At 43.5% G+C, this 15862-nt stretch overlaps 1 protein-coding gene across 5 annotated transcripts in view; it reads left to right on the plus strand.

Annotated features, from left to right (window-relative positions):
• Positions 1-15862, plus strand: part of FOXP4 (forkhead box P4) — a 148614-nt gene that overhangs the window by 39861 nt on the left and 92891 nt on the right. For 3 of the 5 annotated variants that reach the window (XM_033152674.1, XM_033152675.1, XM_033152676.1), the window contains exon 2: positions 3772-3970. In XM_033152674.1, the coding sequence (XP_033008565.1) occupies positions 3788-3970 (183 nt within the window). In that variant the 5' untranslated portion in view covers positions 3772-3787. Of the gene's footprint in view, positions 1-3771; positions 3971-15862 lie in introns of those variants that run through there. The other 2 variants (XM_033152677.1, XM_033152678.1) reach the window with 1 other exon arrangement.

Consider the following 15862-nt stretch of genomic DNA (forward strand, 5'->3'; position numbering starts at 1 on the left):
TCATGCTGGCCACATGACCTGGAAGCTGTACTCTGGCTTCCTTGGCCAGTAATGCGAGATGAGCGCTGCAACCCCAGAGTCGGACACAACTGGACCTAATGGTCAGGGGTCCCTTTACCTTTACCTTACTGTGGTTGTTGCAACCCACCTTAGATCAGGACATGATGTGTAATGAGTCCTGACTCAGCAGTTGAAGACCAGTTGAAGAAGCAGACACATCTTCTTTCCACCCCCCCCCCCTTCATTTTAAAGAGGAAAGAAACTTTAACTGACATGGCTTCAAAGGTTTTAAAAACAAAATGGAACAAAAAGTTGGGTCTGCTGTATTGCTTCGCCCACTATCATTCAGGTGGTGCTAATTTCAAATTTAGACATATGGGCACATGATTTTTCAGGATGGTAATTTGTCCAACCTTGCATATGCACTCCCATCTATGGTAAAAATGTGGGAAGTCGCCCTTGACTATAAGGTGGGTTTAAAAGCAGAGCTGCTCTCTGCTAGTTCCTTGCTTTGCCTATCTGGTGGCTTCTTTGAAGTTAAGGCTGGATTTTCAAAATAGATCTGGCTTTAGTTTGCTATGGATGCTTTCCTAGTACCACTTTCCTGCTGGTTTACTGCAGTTTGTGCTTTTGCTACTCTACACTTTGCACTTTAGCAGCAGTAATTCAATTTCACATTGCTGTTTGTTTTCCTTTGGATGCTTACAAATTGTGTCACCCATACTCATATAACGCAAGGGAGTAGTAACCTGCAATGAGAGAGGTTTTACATGAGAGGTTTTGGGGCTATTGTGGCTCTTGGTATTCTTTGCTATTATTGTTTGTGGTGGTTCTCTTGGTTTCTCCTGTCTCTAGGGTGGATTTGCCCCCCTTTTAATGGTATGTCCCAATTCCTAGTATATTGGCTGGTTCAGTTTTGACTAAAGTATGTGTTTTATTATCCCAGTGTTTTGTTTATTTTTGGGGGGTATTGTTTATTAATTGGCTTTCTTTTAGGCATTGAATCAAAGCTCTGCAGGCTTATTGTAGCTTGTTTTCATATTGCTTGGTTGTCTTCTGATACTTGTTTTTGTATGCTGTTTGTTGGTTTGGGCTTCCTTCTGAAAGGAAAACTGGGGTATCGGTACACATTGAAATGAAAACACACAGCATAGCTGCTACTCTTTTTGAGCCTTGGAACAAAACAGAGCAAACAGCAGGAATATGCTTCTCACTAAAGTGTACAAAAGTTATGTTATGTTGAAGTTAAGATTGGAGTAAAGTGCTACTCTTTGAAAAAGGAAAGCTGCCTTCTATTTATTAACAATAAAATGGAAATATTAGCATATCCTGCCCTGGTATTTGTTAACTCTTCAGCCCAAACTTGCAGGGATTGGCGACCTACCATTCACTTATGTATTGAGTAGCCATTAAAATGTGCACTGATTGCCTTATTCTGTGACCCTCCATGTGTTGTTAGACTCCATCTCCAGTCAGCCCACGGCATCATGGGGAGCCAGTGTGGTGTAGTGGTTAAGAGCGGTAGACTCGTAATCTGGGGAACCGGGTTCGTGTCTCCACTCCTCCACATGCAGCTGCTGGGTGACCTTGGGCTAGTCACACTTCTTTGAAGTCTCTCAGCCCCACTCACCTCACAGAGTGTTTGTTGTGGGGGAGGAAGGGAAAGGAGAATGTTAGCCACTTTGAGACTCCTTCGGGTAGTGAAAAGCGGGATATCAAATCCAAACTCCTCCTCCTCCTCCTCCTCCTCCTCCTCCTCCTCCTCCTCCTCCTCTTCTTCTTCTTCTTCTTCTTCTTCTTCTTCTTCTTCATGGTCAGTTGGTTAGCTGTGGTGGGCTTTGTAGTCCAAACACATCTGGAGGATCAGAGGTTCCCCATCCCTGGTTTAACAGATTTTATGTTCATGTACTCACCACTAAGACAAACTATAGAAATCGAAAACTTTCATATTCATTGCAGTTTACATGTTAGGATGAAGAAATGCTTTGGTTTTTAACAGCATATTGTGGAAAATGGGGGGGAGCAAGGGTCTTTTCAAAGGCAACCATTTCCTGAAGTACCTCCTGCTTTTCTTATGAAATCTTAGTTTATCCAGATGTGTTTGAGCTGACTGCATGGCTAGGTAGGTGTTAGGGAACTGCCACCTGGCCCGCTGAGGGGAACGGAGGCTCCGCTTACAGATACAGAGAGCCCCGATGCCTTTTGAGTAGCAGCACCTCTTCTAGCACGAAGAGCAGCCACATCTCCAGTGGGGAGGAAGGGGAAGGGGCCAGCTGGGAGAGGAGAGGGCTCGGCGATGCTGCACAGAGCCCCAGCACCTCACCTTGTCCGGCTGGTCTGGAGGGAAGCACGCCAGTTCCGGCACCCAATTGTGCAGAGGGATGAAACGTAAGGAGGGTAGGAGGAGATTTGGGGTGCCGAAGCTCTTATGCTGGGGAAGGAGCCGGAAGGGGCCACTCCCGGATTCTGCCAGCGACTGAGACAGACATGCTTTCTGTAGCTCTGCACTGGAAATAGTTTGCACCAGTAAAACTGCCAAAAGACTGTTCGGGTTCCTGCTTCGTTACTCGTGAGCATCATCACGCGAACCTCACAGTAGGAGACTTGGAAATATTAAATTTCTAACTCCATCAACTCATGTGGAAAGTCCTTTGTTGCGCCATCATTTTCTTTTGAAATCATTATGTTGATAAGCCTATTTCGAGTGCAGGGCCAACATTTTATCTTTAGAGGTTTACTCTAGTGGACTTTATTCACTAGGCCATGCAAGGCATCATAATCCATAATATGATCACAACTACAAAAAATATAGTCAGTGGTTCATAAAATTTACGAGCTCTCATGAATTGGGCTTCAGCTCCCACCCCCTTAGATTGAAGGCATGTCATGGGAGTGCCTGTTTCCCACAATGTTTCAGGTAGGTGACAAACAAACTTTCTCCTAGGCCTCCTGTTTTGCTTTTGACTTCTAAACTCTGTATGGGAGATTCTTTTTTCCTTCTTCTAGTGGTTTCTACTAAGGAGCTTCTCCAAATTCTATGCAAGTGGGGCAGGCCCAGAGCAAGTGTGTTATGAAAACTACTCCTAGCAGCTAAGCTATTTTAAGTTCTTTGAGAGTTTCACTTGGTAAAAAGGAGGACATGTTAGTGTGTCTACTGAAGACTTAGCTGTACTAAACAACATTGTGGGCACAGCTACTCTCTGGCAAATGTCCCATTGGTTCCTGCTTTCTGGATGTCTTAGGGCATTTATACATCTGGGATGGGGAGGAGTCTGTCATGCTTAGGTCATTGCAGTGCAGTGTTTGAAACTGATATGAAAGCTAGGCACTTAAACCAAGGTTATGGGCAAAACAACTGAATGTCCAGGTGTGCTTCTGCTATAACAAGAATTCAAAGTTGAAAATGAATGAACTACAGCTAGAATATTATGTTTATTTTTTACATTGACTAGTCCTGCCCCTGTCCACCCTGCTAATATTCTTAAGAGGGTCTCTTCTCCAGTACCTGGAAGTGGGGAGGCTGAAAAAGGTCCTTCTTTCCTTCCACTCTACAGTTTTAATCTGAATCCTAGGCGCAGTACTGCGTCCAGAGCTCAGAAACTCCTTGCACTAATGAAATTCCTTGTCGTAAAATGTGGCTAGAACAATGGGAATTTTGAACGCTGTTGCAGTGTGGACAACGTTTTGCAGAGTGATGCCTTCCAGTATAGCATAGATAGTAGCTTCAGCTCAAATTTATGCTCTTGTAATAGTACTACTTTGCTTATGCAGGTGCTGCTAGCAAGTCATGATGGTTGAATCTGCCTCGGAGACAATACGTTCTACTCCCTCCAGTCAGAATGGGGTCAGCAGCCTAAACAATCCAACTGATGGAGGCGGCGGTGGTGGATGTGGAAGAGAAGGAGGAGCCAGTGGAGAAACCAATGGAGAAATGAGCCCAGTGGAACTCTTGCATTTTCAGCAGCAGCAGGTACTGAGTATTTGATTCTTCCAGACACTCTCTTGTTTACCTACCTTTTGAGTGCTTCTCTCAGCCTGTTAGGAACAGGTTGATCTAAAACAGATCCCAAACCCTTTCCTTGGTCTTTATACTACTATGTGGTATAGTAGAATACAGAAAAAGGGCAATGAAAAAATAATAAGCCGTGAATAGGGTAGGTTAATTGGTGGGAGAGGTTGTGGATAGTCTGCTGCTGTCAGTTCTTAGCCACATTTAGTAATCTTTCCTTCATAGAACCTACTTCCATAAAATTCTGATTGGAATGAATATTTTTTTATGGAAGTGACTTTTTCATAGATGTGACTTCTTTAGGATTAGCATTTATGCCTAGGTATGTGCATACCTTAAATTAGCATTCCAGCTTACTTTCCCAAAATGTTTGACTTAGTTTATGACAGATCCTTGTGTGTTCATACTCTGCTTCTTTTTCTCTGTACCCCACACGCACCAGGATATTCTTAGAGTCATGTGAACAGATTGGCTCATGGCTGTTTGTATGTCCACTTGTAACTTCAAGCATGCATAAATCTTGTGGCCAACCCTATTGGAAGGTACTCTTCTGAATATGAACCATCCTCCTTCAGTTGTGTACAAACTACTTTACTGATACTGTTAATGTGTGTTTTTTCTGTCTCCAGCTTTGCAAGTAAGCCAGTGTAGTGCTGGCATTGTGTAGTACTAGCAGGCTTTTGGGGCAGCCCTATGAATCACATCTTGCAAACACTGCACTATCACCTGCCGTGAAAACTGACCAGCTGTAACAATTGTTACCATATCACTGGATTCTTTCTGCTCACACAAAGTCCTAAAGGTGACTTTTTGTCACAGCAGTGTTACCCTTTGGAGCTGACTCAAATACACACATGGATGCCGCATTGTGAAGGCACTCCACATATTTGCTGTCTTTCCTTCAAATCGGGGATTAAGTAGTCCCAAATTAGAAGCACTAGCTACCCTGCTTGGCCAGGTATTTGGATGTAACGAAGAGTCCATGCCAGAGTTTACCTTTGGCATACTGTGTGTTTGCCCATGTTCACACAGTGCAGCTCTCTTTTGGTGGTCTTACTACATGTGCTGCATGTAAAGGAAAATAGGAACACATGCACTACAGGGATTTTTTTGTGTCCATTCATATTTTTCTTAGGCATGTATGTGCATATAATTTTTATGTAGCATTTGCATGTGTTTGTGTATGGATTTAAGTGCTTACAATTTACCTTTCAAAACAAACTTAAGAGAAAACTTTAGTAACCTCAGATACTAAATAAGGCAATGAGCCCAGACTCATACGGAGATCGCCTCTTGTCTAAGTTGTAAATTCCAGCGTGAAAGCTGTAAAAAATTGCTGTGTCTGATACTTTAGTAGTGAGCACTGTAAATCCATTACCTGAATAACAGCCGTTTCTCATGCAGTTAAGCCACTGTTCCCCTGATCTGAAGGGTAATCATGCATGTCATGCTTCTCAGAGTCACCCCTGCTGAATGAAAGAGACACAGTTCTCCCCCTCCTTCAGAGGGGCGTGTGTGGCTGTAGTAAGGCTGTCTTCATGGTGCCTTGGGGCTTGGCACTGCAATTAGTTTAACAGTATTGTGGGCTCTAGTAAACAGATGTGTGCTCACTCATGGCCCAGGTAAAGTATTATGCAGTACTCACTGAGTAGCATGAACCTGGTGCTGTTTGGCCTAAGCCACTGTGGGAACGTGTAAAAGCGATTGCTCCTGATTTAAAGCTATTGCTTTGTCAGGATGAACAATGTGTGTGGGACATTTACAGCCAAATTCTCAAGTGATACATCCCCTCTGCCCCCAATGTGTGAGACTGCTTAAAACAAAACAACAACAAAAAACCCCCACAACTTTTTGTATTGCAGTGGTTTTACTATTAGGGGAGAGAATGACACATGGACTCTGGACCAAATAAGCCAGTGGGGCCTGTTTTCCTGAAATAATGCCCCCGCCCCGCCCCACATGTGATGCCATATGTGACATCAGTTGTGGGGCAAGGAGAGATGTGACTAGATAGGCTGCAGGACCGAGTTCCCCAAGGGAAGCTTGATTGCACAGGGCTTGCAAAGTGCTATGTGCGGCACTTCACAAGCTCCCAAAAGACAGCTGACTATCAGGCATTTGAGCAGTGGTGCACAAAGCACTTTGCAAGCCCTACGTTCAGTGCTGAGCATAGGACTGACAAAGCCCCTTGTGCTGCAGTTCCCAAGTGCCTGATAACCAGCTGGCTGTCAGGCACTTGGGGTGTTCTGTGCAAGGGACTTGATAGGTGAGCAGGACAACCCACTTGACAATCATCTGACATCAACAATGTGGGGGTTATAATACCGTGTGGTTTGGCTTGATGTAATATGTATGCCACTGTTTTGAGACTTGCCATGTGCCACAGAGTGGCAACTAATACTGTACCTACATTTTTACTGCATTTGCTTGTCCAAAGGCAGATATGATACCTTGTCTTGCTCTGTGGCAGAACTCTCTTGAAGAGATGGCTGTGGAAAATGCTATACCACAATTGGTCAGCCATGTTGAGATTCCTGCATTGCAGGGGGGGGGGTTGGACTAGAAAACACTTGGGGGTCCCTTCCAACAATACAGTTCTCTGATTCTCTATGTGGACTTTTCTGAGATGAACTTGAGGAGGATCTTGCAGGAATCAAGTGGAGGATCTTGCAGGAATCAAGTATCCCCCCAAACCTATGGTTCTTTCTGATAAGGCAATATGAATGATCAGCTACTGCTTTTTATGTGCGTGGTTCCATAGAATTTCCCTCAAAAAGCACTCAAGGGAAGGTAAACAATTGGGAACCTGTTCTCTTCCATTCTAGGTCTAAGGAATGGGAAATAAAAGTACTAACTTGAGTCTCTTGTTCTAACCGCAAGGACATTTTGTCTACCTTGCCAAACAATGTGCAGAATCTGCTGCAACAGACTTAGATGTCCATAGCCATATTTCACTATGAAGAGAGGCTGCCTTACTTCCAGTAGAACATGCCTAGGAAGTAAAGCGAGGAGGAGGTTGTTTTTAAATTGCAATACCTTGTGGAGATGTGTCATTTTGGTCAATTTCTATGCTCCCATATACCTGCCTTAGGGCAATATATATTTGCTTATATTTTTTATAATTTACACACACACACAGCATATAAGCTTTTTCAAGTACCCCTAGGGTCTGACCAAAAATGACAAATCCCCACCTGCTGCAATTTAAATGAACTTCCTTGCCCAAGCTCCTTCCTGGGCACCTTCTACTGGAGGCAAGTCACTTTATAGTGGGATGTACCAATGAATATAGTAGTAAAGGGGAGCAACTGTATTTCTTGTGCTCTTTTCTTCACCAGGAATGAAACAGCTTAGGTGTGAAGTAACTGAAAGGAGGTTATTTTTTTGTGGGGGGAGGGGCGAAGAATCATTATCCCAAGTAATCTTTGCCTTTCTTCCATGCCCCTGCCCCCTCAGCACTGCATATAATTAACCTGTAGAATTCACCAGTGTGAGACGGTATTTAAAGGCAAAGGAGACTTCTGAACGCAGATGGCATCTGCAGTGACAGTAGCTCAGATGAGAACCATTGGTGCCATCAATCTTCATGCTTCAGGGAACAAGCTGAGCAGCAGCTGGGGTCAGTAATAAATGTCCCCATATATAGAGTTTTGCACAATTAGGTGCTTCATGAAGGATTTACACCTTCTCCAGTAGCATCCTATATCTGCCCCTGTTTAAAAAGGCTTCTGAGCCATTGGTCTGTTCCTGTCTGACAACTCCTGTCTCTTCCTTGTGCTTCAGATCCCAAATGTGCCATCTCTCACTTCCTCTTTAAAAATGAAACAGAAGAAAACCAGGACTAATTCTCAGGAGGAGGACTAGAAAAATAATAAGTGGACTGTAAATAAAAGGCTAGAGGGGAGATATTGGTGAACATGTTATGCAACCAGTTGGTAAAATTCCTGCCACAAGAAGAGTTAAGGCCTAGAACTGTAATAAAACTGGTCATGAAGAACTACTTCTAGAGGGCAAATAGCTAATGCCATCAAACATGGAAAGACAGATTAAAACTTGCTGCTTCAGAATAATAGCTAGTCTTTGTTAGGGCGATTTTGGACATGTATTTTCTGTGTCACACACCCCTCCTGCTTTATCCTGTGTTACGGGTATTTGTTGAAACTGCTAATATAATACAGTGTGTTTGTATATGTGGTGTTCAGCACTACACATTTCAGAACAGTTGCTTTTGACATGCTAGATGCATTTAGTTTGCTTTGGGTGATAGCATTCTCTAATTCACCTGCATACATGAATCATCTCCCAAAGTTTTAGTATGGACATCCTGGATCTGATCATATTTGATGAACGCTGACTAGTAGGTGGACTTTCATAAGTATGTCTAGACAGTGCTTACTTCTAGGATTTTACATGATTCAGTGCTGTCTGTATAGAAATTCTACAGCTCCATCCACATACTTTTTATGGAGTTCATTGTGGGATTAACTGAGCTGTTTTTGTTTTTTTCTGGAGATGTCTGGGGCAAAAATATAATAGCCCTTTTCCAGAATGGCTGTGTGCCCCCCCCCAGGCCTATTTGAAACAATCTCTCAACCCTTCCCCCCAAGTTGTATAGTCTCTGGCTTGCACTTTGAGCTAGCTGCCTTCTCAATGCTGCATTCTATCCCTTTGGCCAAAGGAGGTAATGATTTTGAATGCTGATTCCCATGCAAGTGTCATTGGGTTACTGCAAAATGACCAAACACCTAGAGCAACATAAACCTTTGCTGATTGTACTCCACATGGAAGGTCCTGGCCATTTTCCTACAGAGAGACAAAGTGATTTGCCCAAACAACAATAAGGCTCAGAGTAGGGATTAGAACTATCAGATTCCTGGTTTCAAGGCCTCTGCTTGGTCAGCTCGAGGATTTTTTGTTCTCTTAAGGTTGGTATATTTTATAAAGTAGCTGCAACCCAGGACCCTGCTGATGTTGCTTTGCTGAAGATCTGTTCATGGTACACATACTATAAGAGCACATTTTGAAGATCACAGTAGAGGATTTTGTTGTGGTTATTCCAGCTGCTGTGCAGGTATAACATGTTCTCTCCACCTCTTCCCATCAGACAAAGTGCCCAACTCCTGAGCTTTTGGTAAACAAGGCCTGGAAACGTGAGCTGGGCTGTGGAGTAATGAGGTGACAGAAGGAGAGGGAGATAAACAGAGAGAGTCAGAAGTCAGGCATCTGACAGGAGTTTAGACTGAAACAAACAGCACTGGCAAGAGAGCGCTCGTCACTTTTGAACAAGACGGAGTGTCTGTTTCCATGCAACGGGCAGAGCTGAAGAGCTTGTTTAAATAGAGATGAAAGGAACAAGGAGGCTGTGTGACCTGCAGCCGGCGTATGGTCCTGAGGCTAGAAAAAGGGAGGAGGATGTTAGGAAGAGAGGAGTTGCTGAACTTGAATTCAGGATGGTTGAAGAAAGAAATATGGGATGGGCAAGCAGATCCCTTGAGTGCTGCATGCAGATGTGTTGGAAAGTTCAGTGGTTCCTGGAGCTATTTCTTTTATGTATCGCAGAAAGGTCTCCATTTATCAGAGGGCAAAGCAGAAGCTCCAGCATATGATTTGGCAGCTAGGTATCAAGTCTGAGCTCTGACAGGCAAACCTGGTTATTGCTAGATGTCTAAAGTAATAACTTATGAAACAAAGATTTCACCTTGTAGATTTGATTTGTTTTGTTATACATGGCTAACTCCCAAACTTTGACCTGTTACCTAATAGATCATATTGCCCCCGAGGGAACCTTTTTCCATGAAAAAAAAATCACACATAAAGCGCTACAGTAACCTAAATGCCCAGTCATGCTTCTATATCCTTTGAAAGTTGGTCAATTAATCAAACCTCCCAGCCCTATGTTCCCAGTGTTTGTGGGTATTGCAGCTCTTTTGGGTTCCTGTCTTTCCCCCCACCTCCAAGTAACCTTTCTCCTGTGGAGCTTGCCCTTTCCAATTTGATATAAGGCAGACTCTGAGAAAACACTAAACACTGTGTGCTGCTGTCAGGAAAACAGAACAGCCATGTTATAGTTTCATTTACTTTCCTTCCTTTTTCTCTGTAATGTGTCCGGTCTTTAATTCAGTTGTGAGCCTGTACCCAGGGACTTAAAAAAAAAAAAGTTATTCTGCAGCACCTACTTGTTTTGATTTTTTTTTTATATATAACAAAAACAACCCAGCAATAACAATATTGTCCTATTCCGCTTCTGGCTCTATAAGCACACTGATACTGTTGCATTGAAATATACATATGATATTCAATGATATTGTATGCATATGTTTTGGTGTAGATGTTGCCATTTCCCTTTGCCAGCTGGTCAAAATATCTGTGACAATTCTTTATGCAGAAGCACTAACGATTTTTAAACAGTCCTTATCACATTTGTTGCACAACTTTATGCAGAGTAGATGACCCATGGGACTAGATGACCCATGGGATCCCTTCAAACTCTACAATTCTATGACTCACATGCAATTTATACACATATGGTAAGGAAAGGATAGTAAATGTATTACTATCCAGATGTTGGACTACAACTTCTACCATCCCTGACCATTGGCCATGTTGGCTTGGGCTGATGGGAGCTGGGAGTCCAAAAACATCTGGAGAGTACCATGTTGGCTGTACTGGCATAAAGAAGTGTTGTGTATGGTAATGCTTCTGTGTGTAGTCATGCCATAGATAAAGACTTTTCAGATGCCTACAAAAGCAAGCTGGTCATCAATGAACTGCTTATGGAGATGGAAACGGCAGTAGCAAGATCTGAAATCCTGATAATAAAACTAGCTGTGATGGAGGTGGTCAAAGCCATGGTAATTAATTCTCTTAAAATATGCCAGGCTTCATCTGTGCAGCTTCAAGCTTGTTATTACCCATAACATTGCTATTTTTTCTTTTTTCAAGTTATGGGTACAAGTCTTTATAGGGTGTGTCTTGGAACAGGTTGCAAGAATAGGAAATATCTATCCATGTATCCGTAAAACTCGGTGAACTTTCCTAGTGCAGTCAATATGGGCATATGTGTTGCGGCTGTGACCTGATCAATGTCTTCTTTTGGGAGATGGAGGGGTAGGGGGTTGTGATCCATTTGAGCTCTCTGTATGATCCAGTAAAACAGCGATTTAAGAATCAGTAAAATTACTTTATGGCTATTTCCACACATTTTGAAGGTCTGTGGGTCAAGAGCCCTTGATTCTTGAAATGTGGCTCCAGCAAATGTGGCTCCAGCAAAATGCTCTGTGGTGCCTTGTTCATTCTGAAATGTGTTCATTTTCAAAGCAGTCTTGGAGTGTCTATTTATATTCCCACTCATGCTTTAGCTCAGAAGGGTCTGTATATCTGTAGTCTGAAAGCTGCTTTAGCCTACAGTAAACATGCAGTTGCTGTATTGTAATTTTGCTGCTCTGAACGTGCACTGGGGAAATGGGGAGAACAACTCCCACCTCCTTCCAAGGAGTAGACTATTAGAAACAACTTCCAGTGAGGCTTCCGCAGACTCTTTCTGAAGAGAGAGGAAAGAATGGAGGGATCACTTCCCATCTTTCTCTAGCAAATTTGATGGTGTTAGGGGGAAATCCTTAGGTTTCAATGGTGGGGCCCAGCTGAAAAACGTCCTGGGATTCAATAGCGCGCGCTTACATTGTGGCAAGGGTCATAGAAGGGGAAAGGTCAGCCAGGGTCATGGGAGGGTTGCCTAGCGTCTGGGAACTCCCACAGTGGTTGCTGTGGGAACATCAAGAGACCTCCAGTGTGTTAACATCCTGTAACGAGATTCAAAAGAGCTCTAGTCTTTGCACATTAATGAGTTTTTAACTTGGGCTAAGTCCTCCCCACCAGAACCCCACCTTCCCAAGTTCAGATCCTCTTTAATCCTTGGAAAGAGGGAGCATTAGAGAGACTGGAAAGCAAGAGACCAAGGCAGTGTGATGAAAAAAACACACCCTCCAACCTACTTGGTAAGACAGGATTGAGGAGAGGAAGAAGAATCCTCTGAGCCATACTGCACATTGACTGCTCTTGACTTCCTAGGGAGCCACTGCTGAGAACATCTGGAGAAGAGATTAACCCTTTGGGGGCCTTATTGCTTTTCTCCCACTTGTGTGATTGTATTCACAGTCTGGTGGCTACAACAGCAGCTCTCCAGGATCTCAGGCAGAGGTCTTTCCCATTACCTGATACCGAAACCCAACAAAAAAGGTTGGTGAGGTCCAGTATTGCATCTGGGACCTTGCATATGAAAAGATTGTGCTCTACTACAGTGTTTTTCAACCTTTTTTGGGCAAAGGCACACTTGTTTCATAAAAAAAATCACGAGGCACACCACCATTAGAAAATGTTAAAAAAATTAACTCTGTGCCTATATTGACTATATATAAAGTAATTCTCTTGAATAGGAATCAAATAAACACAAATAAAGTATTTTATAATTACTTTATTATGAAATAGTAAGTAAACAGAAATTCGGTGCTCGGGCGGGAAGGAAGTCAGAAGATGATGTCAAAAAACCCACCCCCCCATACCCAGGACACAGTCCAGCGCCCGCAAAAGAAAAAAGAATTTTTTATGGAATATTACAGGAAAATACACGTCCTTAATAGTCTTATGCCAATTTCAGGCTATGTTCACTTCACTTGCCAAACTGCACTCCCACTGAACCGCAAAAGGAGGGCTGCAACCATCATAAACGCAAGTTTCCGGCATCCATGCTGGCAGCTTATGGAGGGGGCGGGGAAGGGCCCACGTCAAAGCGATGGCAAGGAGGAAAATAATACTATTATACCGACACCCTGTATCAACGCAAAAGATTTCGCCTAGTTTTTCTGTCAATCTAATTGGATGTTATAGCCGAGATACTCAAAGCAATTAATTTAAAAAAAACCGCATTGGAAGCGCACTTCACATACTTTGGGGCACAAAAGTTTAAGCAGGCGCGTGTAGAAGGAGAAAGGGGAAGGCCGCCGCTCCCTTTATTAGAGGCTCCTGGAAAGCGCGCCAACGAGCAGGCAGCCGGCAGAGGAAGAGCAAGCAGCGGTAACTGCCCTTCACGCCCTCCGGCGCCGCTTCTCCGCACTCGCACCGCCCTCCCTCCGCCGACGGCTCCGCCAAACGCACCGCCGCGGTGCCGCCCTCGCGGCTTCTTCCCTCGACCAGCCCGCCCATCTCATCGCTGCCGAAGGCGAGCGAAGCAGCCCTGGGCGCCGCCATCTTTGCCGCCGCCTCCATTTTGCCCGCGCAGCGTCAGTAGCGCCGAAGGGAGGGAAAACAAACCCCGCCAGGTCCGGCCACAAGTCCCCTCCTAGGCGCCGCGAATTTAGCTAAGCGGGGCCTCGAAAAGAGCCAAAGAGAGGCGTCGCTGCGGTCTCTTCTCCACCCGCGCCACTCACCTCCACCGTAACGGCCATACCGCGACATCTTCACCCGAGTAGGGGGGGAAATCCCAACCGTCTCCACGGCACACTAGGCAACATCTCGCGGCACACTAGTGTGCCGCGGAACAGTGGTTGAAAAACACTGCTCTACTACTCACTTTACACTCTTTGCCCTAACAAAATCCTACAGTTGTTACATTAAAAAGTGTAATCTATGGGCTTCATTTATTGCCTTCTTGACCCTTTACAACCTTCTTCCGAAACAAAGTTGTTTTTTGCATATGGCATACTGCTCCATATAATTGTGTATCAGATCTAGTCTAGTATTTGTGCTGTCTCTCCATTTAAAAAAATCCTGTTGTTGTTATTATTATTATTATTATTTAATTGATTAATTAAATTATAAACCACCCTATACCCGCAGGTCTCGGGGTGGTTAACAGGATAAAATCAGAATATAAAACCACAAAATACGTAATCCAAATTAAAAAACACACAACCAATATAGCCCATAAAATTTTAAGATTCATAAGCATTTTCCTTTCCCTCAGTGCTTGCATAATGGCAGTGTCAAAGTTGGCTAGATTAAATGAGTGAGACCATGGGGTAGAGTTGAACATTTGAGTGGTAAAAAAAGGACTTGATACATCAACTGGTCGGGTGTTGGCTAACTAACAGTCACTTATTTTTATGGGTGCAGTCCAAGCTCACTCCCACAACCACAGCCCTGTTGTTCACGTGTGTTTAGTGGGCAGGGTGGGGGGTAACACAGTCAGGCCTGCACATGCTCTAGACTGGCACAGTGATTAGATGCCAGCTGGTGATGGCTGTAAGACCAATTCGGGATCCAGCAGATCTTGGTCTGGTTCCACCGCACCCCTTGGAATGCCCCGTTTTGGGGCTACCTCCTGGCAGGGCTATCACCAGCAGATCTCTTGTCTGTTCAGACTGAGGCCCACTCACCCGGGAGAGCTGAGCGGAGGGATGCCTCTGCTCAATCTATACCACACAGCTTGGCATAAGCGGGGGTTGGATTGCTCTGTAAAGCATTAACTGGATTCCCAAACAGCAAATATATACTCAAACGGTTTGATACTTTGTTTTATAATTTGAGTAGCTGTTATTTATTGTGAAGCAATGATACCAGTGTTTTTAAAAATTGCAACTTTTTACAATCAACAATGGCATGCCATAACTTTTAACATTTAGATACCGGTAGTACCGGTAGTACTCCAAACCATGGTTTGGGAAATAAGAAATTAGCCACGTGCTTGCACATTATCATCTCCCCTTGCATTCAACTTAATACAATACATTGCTTCCTGGTTTAATCATGCCGTAGTGTTTCACTAGATCCAAAATAGCAAGCAATGGTGTGAAGTGATCCTGGTATGCCACTGTGGCCTTGCTGGCATGCCTGTAGTTTGATTAAACAAGAAAGCAATGTATTTAACTGAAATCTTGAGTGGAGGTAGGGAGAGGCAGTGTGTGAGCATGTGCCTCATTCCCAGTCCTCCAAACCGTGACTTGGGATATTATCTGAAAGCTACCAATGTTAGATAAGATCTCTATTGATGTTAATTGTACACCAAATTAAACCTTCTCTTTTGCTTTTATTTTGGAACGCCAAGGTCAGCCTAAAATTCCACTTTAAAACAAATAGATCAAAATAAAAAATTCAAGTCAGTTTTTTAAAGGGAATTGTATACAACACATAGCAGACCAATTATATGTGTATCGTCAACATCATGGCTTCATGGAATATTTGACTGCAGTCAAGTTGGCAGTCATTTGACAGTATTTCATATTGGCATGCCAACCCTACATAGCAAAGAGAGAGATGTATTCCAGGAATTGCTAGTAAAAATGAAGTGAGGCCCTAGCAGAAATGAAGACAAGAAAATACCATCTAAAAATTGTATGAGCGTAATGGGGGTGCAGATATGTCTCTTCTCATCGGTGATCTCACGGGCATCATCCTGTAAGTGTCCTTGACAGTCCCGCAGCAACCTTACGCACAGCAATTAGAAAGCAATGGAAATACTAGTTGGAAGGGAAGAATCTCATTTAAAGTGCAATGCTGAAATGAGAGTGGAGTGCTCGGTTTCCCACAACACAGGCTGGATCTAGAGTGGCTGATGAAAGGTGACTATCAGAAATATAACGGCTGGTGGACAAATGAAACTAAACATTGGCCTTTGTATGGCACTTTATGAAAATCTGCTTCTGTTTGAATGAGGAACTTGCTCTTTTCCCACCTCCCAATTCTATATAAAGCCCTATAAATCTTCCTCTAAAGTGATTCCACACAAGCTTTCTATATAATTCAGTAGCTAACAAAGTAGTAATGGTATTAGTACTAAGATGACGTTATCAGCTTTGATAACTTGTTTGCAGACTTTACTATATTTTATAGCTTTGGATTTAGATGTCATGAAAATCTGTT

Source organism: Lacerta agilis, chromosome 6 (assembly GCF_009819535.1).
Source record: "Lacerta agilis isolate rLacAgi1 chromosome 6, rLacAgi1.pri, whole genome shotgun sequence".
Lineage (NCBI taxonomy): Eukaryota > Metazoa > Chordata > Lepidosauria > Squamata > Lacertidae > Lacerta > Lacerta agilis.